The sequence below is a fragment of the Eurypyga helias genome, unplaced genomic scaffold (assembly GCF_000690775.1).
Source record: "Eurypyga helias isolate BGI_N326 unplaced genomic scaffold, ASM69077v1 scaffold2263, whole genome shotgun sequence".
NCBI classification, from domain to species: Eukaryota; Metazoa; Chordata; class Aves; order Eurypygiformes; family Eurypygidae; genus Eurypyga; species Eurypyga helias.
Window position 1 is genome coordinate 1 of NW_010240339.1, and position 5,756 is coordinate 5,756.

General features: G+C 38.7%; 1 protein-coding gene across 1 annotated transcript; it reads right to left on the bottom strand.

Annotated features, from left to right (window-relative positions):
* Positions 1-874: 874 nt before the first annotated feature.
* Positions 875-5,330, bottom strand: LOC104507192 (myosin-3-like; the record flags this gene model as incomplete). Its single annotated transcript, XM_010148398.1, has 10 exons — positions 875-1,130; positions 1,224-1,360; positions 1,446-1,569; positions 2,224-2,341; positions 2,437-2,524; positions 3,191-3,264; positions 3,600-3,906; positions 4,155-4,325; positions 4,950-5,099; positions 5,212-5,330. Coding segments are annotated over 10 exons (1,544 nt in total), but the record flags the coding sequence as incomplete, so codon positions are not given.
* Positions 5,331-5,756: the final 426 nt, after the last annotated feature.

The following is a 5,756-nucleotide window of genomic DNA, read 5'->3' on the forward strand; positions in this document are numbered from 1 at the left end:
CATCAGCTAAAGCATCAGCTTCCTGTTAGAGAAACATAGGTTTTATTGCTAATCTCAAATTTTACCAAAAGCCAAATTTTACCAATGTATTATTTTTTTTTAGTCTTATCAAGTATTGTCTTTTGCTGTATTATAGATCATACCTCTAAATATTCCAAAGTACTTTTTTACCTTAGGATATTGATTACTTTTCCTGAAAGTTAATAACTGAATTTAATTATGCACAGATCTTTCTGGTTTATCTCTGTAAAGGATTTTCTTAGCAAGACTGACTTATAATTCATCTTCTTTGTTCCAGATAAATTGCTACAGATTCTAGATGCACTTGGTGGTTTCCATTTGACCCTGATTTTATTTTGAAGTTATGAAGTAGACACTTAAAGACACAAGAGCATTGTTTAAATGTTGCCAAATCTTTTGCTCTTCCAAAGCATATTGTAGACACACATAGGCCTGACAGAATGTGGAGTGCATTTGTGTCTTCTTGGAATATAGCTGCAGGACAGGTACCATGTATCATAAATGACATAAGTGTCTTTTATTTAGGTAACTGATTAAAATCAGATTAAGTAAAATGAATTGCTCTCCAGACTCTGTCAACTGCATGTACTAAATGTCTAGTGGCAAAAGTTGGACCTTATGTTGTGAGCTTGCATGGAGAAACGTACCTGTAGGCATAGAGACTAAAAAAGACATGCCCAAATTAGAACCTCATATTACAATGTTGAAAATGAGTATCTGAATTTTATCGTTAGTGATTCAGATGAAAATATATTCTAAGGCAATTTTGTGTGCAGCGTAAGAGATCCCTGCTATGAGGGAGAATTCAGACCTTACTTAGTTGCCCCTGGAAGAAATATATGGTGATACTCACAGCCTGCACTTGGAGTTGCAAATCATTTTTCTCCTGCAGCAAAGAAACCATTTTCTCCTCCAACTCCTTCCTTTTTGCCTCAGACTTTGCAAGCTCTTCCTTGGTTTTCTCAAACTCCCCTTTCATGTTGGCCATCTCCTTCTCAGATTCTGCACTCTTCAGCAAGGGCTTGATCTTGAAAAACAGCTTCATCCAGGGCCAGTGTTTCACATTCATGAAGGACCGAACGTTGTACTGGATGCAGAAGATGGACTCCCTGAGGCATAATGAAAATGTACATTTAATATTTTCACCATGAGTGTCAACACTTTGCCCCAGTACAATGACTCTAACCGAAGATGAAGTCTACCTCCTCTCCACCATTCTCCGGTACTCCACTCTCATCAAGAAGCCCCTGCACCTGGCCTGCGTGCGAGTGATGAGCTGTGCCAGCTTCTCATCCCTCATCTCCTCCAGCAGTCCCAGCAGCCCAGCTTTGAAGAATACCTTGAGAAAGGGAAGGTTGCCACACATCATTATCACGTAGAAAAAAGCACAGGCACACGGTGAGTGCGTCAAGGAGGGTTTGTACCTTGGTGTGGCCAAATTTGTACTGGGTGTGGTCCACATCGATTGACCCAAGAAGCTTCTCGGAAGCCTTCTTGCTATCAATGAACTGTCCCTCTGGGATAGCACTGGCATTGAGCACCTTGTATCTGTGGAATGAGAGGCAATATGAATGAAGACAATCTCAAGTCATAAGGTTATACTGTTTATTGAAATTAACTAGTCTTTGCAGCAGAATGAGTCTGAGGAAGTTGGAATTTCATCCCTTGTTTAGAGCTAGTGTTATAATGAAGTCATAATCTGATTAAAAATTAAGGAATCTTTTACAGTCTTGCAGTGACTGGTCATTTTTACCTAAACTATGCTGTAGAATACTGCTAGAGAGGAATATTGTCACTATGTGTATAGGAAGAAAGCATCTTCCCCTGAAACTTTCAGCTGATACAATGGTCAAAGCCCTCTATCTGATTTCACAGTTTTTGTCTGAGAACACACTGAAGCCACATCCCAGTTTGCATTTTTTCATCTTGTTATCACTGGTTTGTGCTTCCATATTCAGAGACACTGTCAAAGTTCAGTGATGTGATGAACAGCAATGAATGAGGACACTTATCACTTCATTTTCAACAATTTCTCTTTTTCTAGCCATACAAGTTGCCTTTGGTTATACATTCCAGCATTCTGCCCTTCTTTCAGTTATAATCCAATAGACTTGGCATTGAAAAATAACCACAGATGTTAAAATAGTTAAGATGTACAGCTCATGCAGTAAAGGGAGCATGGAGAGCAGAAAGGAGGCTGACCTCTGTTTGAAGTCTGCGTAGAGGATTCTGCTAGGGAATCCCTTCCTGCAAATTCTGATCCCTTCCAGCACTCCGTTACAGCGCAGCTGGTGTAGTACCAGTTCATGCTCCATGGCACCTAAGCAAATAAGACAGTTATTAGATACTTCATGATAAAGCATAGAGAATAATGGTTTCCTCACACTATGATTTCATTTAATTTGAGGTTCTTACCAGGTGTTTTTGTTTCATTGGGGATGATACAGCGCACAAAATGGGGGTGAGTGCTTCGTAGATTGGTCATCAGCTTGTTTAGGTTCTCCTGTGTGTTCATAAGCAAAGATTTTTTATTAACAAATGATGCCTCTGAAGTGATACTATCTGACATGAGAAAAATTTTGGAAACCAATAATGGATTTATTACTTCCACCTATGGCCATCCTAATTTGAGTTTTCTAGTATCTAGAGAAGGTATACCTTCAGTAGCTAGATGCTACAGATGCCGAAACAAGAGTGTTTCCATCTGTCTCAATCTTTCTCCATTGGTGGAAATGTTACTGGCCTCGGCATTTCCCAATTGCCTTGTCTTCATATGTATAATCATGTGCAAATAATATGTGTTATGAATTATGTGTTATGTATTACATGTGCAAATGCACGTATGTTTGTACATGCCAACCCATACATGAGGTTTCCTGAGGCAGGTAGCCAGATCCACCATTGTCCTCCCAAGGCAGTGGAAGACGGAGAAGAGCTTGATCCTACAAACCAGTGTACTCAGGAGTAAATGAAACTGTAGCCTGACCTAAATACTTTTTCCAGCATTTGAAGAGAGACTAGATCAAAATGTATCTTCCTCAGCTGGCCTCAGCTGTCTTACAGCCAGCTCTTTTTTGAATAGCAGAAGAGATGTTCATGATGTAGAAAAATGTTAATAGTTTCACAATCTTCAACAACAACAACAAAGTAAAATTACTTCTGTGCTTACCCTGAAAAGAGCTGATACAGTCTGGAAAGAAGAACCCTTCTTCTTGCCTCCCTTCTTGCCACCACCACCAGCCTCTGGAGAACATAAAAAAAAAGATAGTTTTACAATTTTGATCTGTAATTTTTTTCTTAATGAGACTGCAAGAAGTTTGTTCGTGTTGCAGTCATGCTAAGAAAGGAACCTAGGATACAGTGGGAAACACACAACCTAAAGGAACTAAGGACCGAAGGTAATCCAAAGCATTAACATGACTGAATGGGAGAACTGAAATACATTTGATCTTTTCCCTTACTAATAAACATGGGAGACTCAGCACAACATGCAATTTCTTTAGAACCCTCTAGGTGATATTCATGGCTCTGATAGAGTTATTAAATAAAAATGAAAATATGAATTTCACAGAACTGACCTGCCTCTCCTCCAGCAGAGGCAAAGAGTAAGGCCAGTGTCTTCATTGATGATTTCTGGTACAACCCGACAACAGTTTCATTCAAGGGATCCTTGTTCTTGTCAAGCCAGCCAGAAATATTGTAATCCACTGTACCAGCATAGTGCACCAGGGAGAAGTGGGCCTCAGCCTTGCCTTTGGCAGGCTTGGGCTTCTGGAAGTTGTTGGACTTGCCCAGATGCTGGGCATAGAGCTTGTTCTTGAAAGAGGTGTCTGTTGCCTTGGGAAACATGCACTCCTCTTCCAGGATGGAGAAGATGCCCATGGGCTGGAAGGAAAGAAGGAAGAAGAGGTGAACAGACAAAAAGAATCACAGATGAAGAAATAGCTTCCTGAGTGGAACAATATTAACATTCCCAGGGATTGCTCTTCTGCTCAGCAGAGTAAATTGAAAAAACAAACAAACAAACAAACAAAAACTTATGTATTTACAATATCATATTTACCCTTTCAAGCTACATTTACAAATATATCAAAAATCATTGCATTTCTAGACATTGTGAATTACATTAATACCTTCTCAATGAGCTCAATGCAGGCAGCCAGGTCCATCCCAAAGTCAATAAACTCCCATTCAATTCCCTCCTTCTTGTACTCCTCCTGCTCCAGCACAAACATGTGGTGGTTGAAGAACTGTTGCAGTTTCTCATTGGTGAAGTTGATGCACAGCTGCTCCAGGCTGTTGAACTGCACCATTACAAATAGAGATTAATATTAATATAAATTTAGAAAACTAAGAATATAGAACAATGCTGGCTTTTTGTATGAAATTGCAGGAGAATCTGTGAGTGTTCCTTCTTTGCTCAACCAGGAATTTGGAACTTCTGTCAGTGTTTCTATTTTGTCAAACTAGACTTTATTAATACATTTAGGACCTCAAGAGTCTTAGGCCACTTTAATATGTCAGACTTGTCAGTTTTGATATCTACTGGACTGAGCTAATTCAGTTACATTAGAGTCCCCAGCACATCAGTTTACCTTGCATTTCTGAATGTTAATTTAAAGCACATCACAAGACTTCTAAACAAAAAATGTGTCTATGGACCTGGTGTCTGTGCATTAGGAACCAAATGCCATGGTAGTCTACTGTTTATAATCAGTCAAAAAAATGCATTTATGTATTTCCATTGGCATAGCAGCAACATAAAAATCTATTCCAAATTAAAACCTTGTGGAAATCATGATGCTTTAGGTGTATTCTGAAATGATCAAACCATTTCTGGAAAAAAATATTGGCACAATTCCTTATTAAGTACTTCGGCACACAATAGAGTTACTTCTAAACCCATGGTAATAAAATACTGTTCTTACATCAAAGATCTCAAAACCAGCAATGTCCAGGACACCAATGAAGTACTGTCTGGGTTGTTTGGTATCCAGCTGTTGGTTGATGCGAATAACCATCCACAAGAACATCTTCTCAAAAACAGCCTTTGCTAAGGCACCTACTGAATTGTATACCTAAAATTAAAAAAAAAAAAAAAAAACACCGAAAACCAGAAGGCTTGTAGTTTACATGTAAGGCAAAAAGGAAGTCCAGAGGATTTGTCAACAAAACAGGAATTTTTGTTACCTGCTGCACGGTTTGACCTTTGGTCACATATTCATTCCCAACTTTGACTCGGGGGTAGCAGAGGGCCTTAAGTAGGTCAGCTGAGTTCAGACCCATCAGGTAGGCAGCCTTGTCAGCAACTAAAGACCAAAAAAAAATCAGTCCTTAAGTCACCATCAACATTAGTTGATCGACTTAAGTGTTACTTTAAAAGAGGTAAAAAAAGGTAATTTTGGGGAAGACAAAAAGATTAGCTAAGACAAAAAAGTAATATATTTGTAATTCATCATATGCAACATTCATCAGTAATTATGGAGAATTTATGTTAGCTTTTTTTTTCACCTATTTTTAGTTGAATTTAGAATGAAAAATCAGTTTAGACACATTTAGGTGGGCAGACTTATCAATAATAAATGCTGAAAAAGAAAAGGGAAAGGTAAGCCAGAGATGAGGATCAGGTTTCAGAAAATTGTGGATCCTCTCAGAAGAAACACAGGGAAATTGTTTCAGTGATTTGTGGCAGGTTAAATTTGAAGTTGGTTCCTTGTCACCTGGATACAATACCT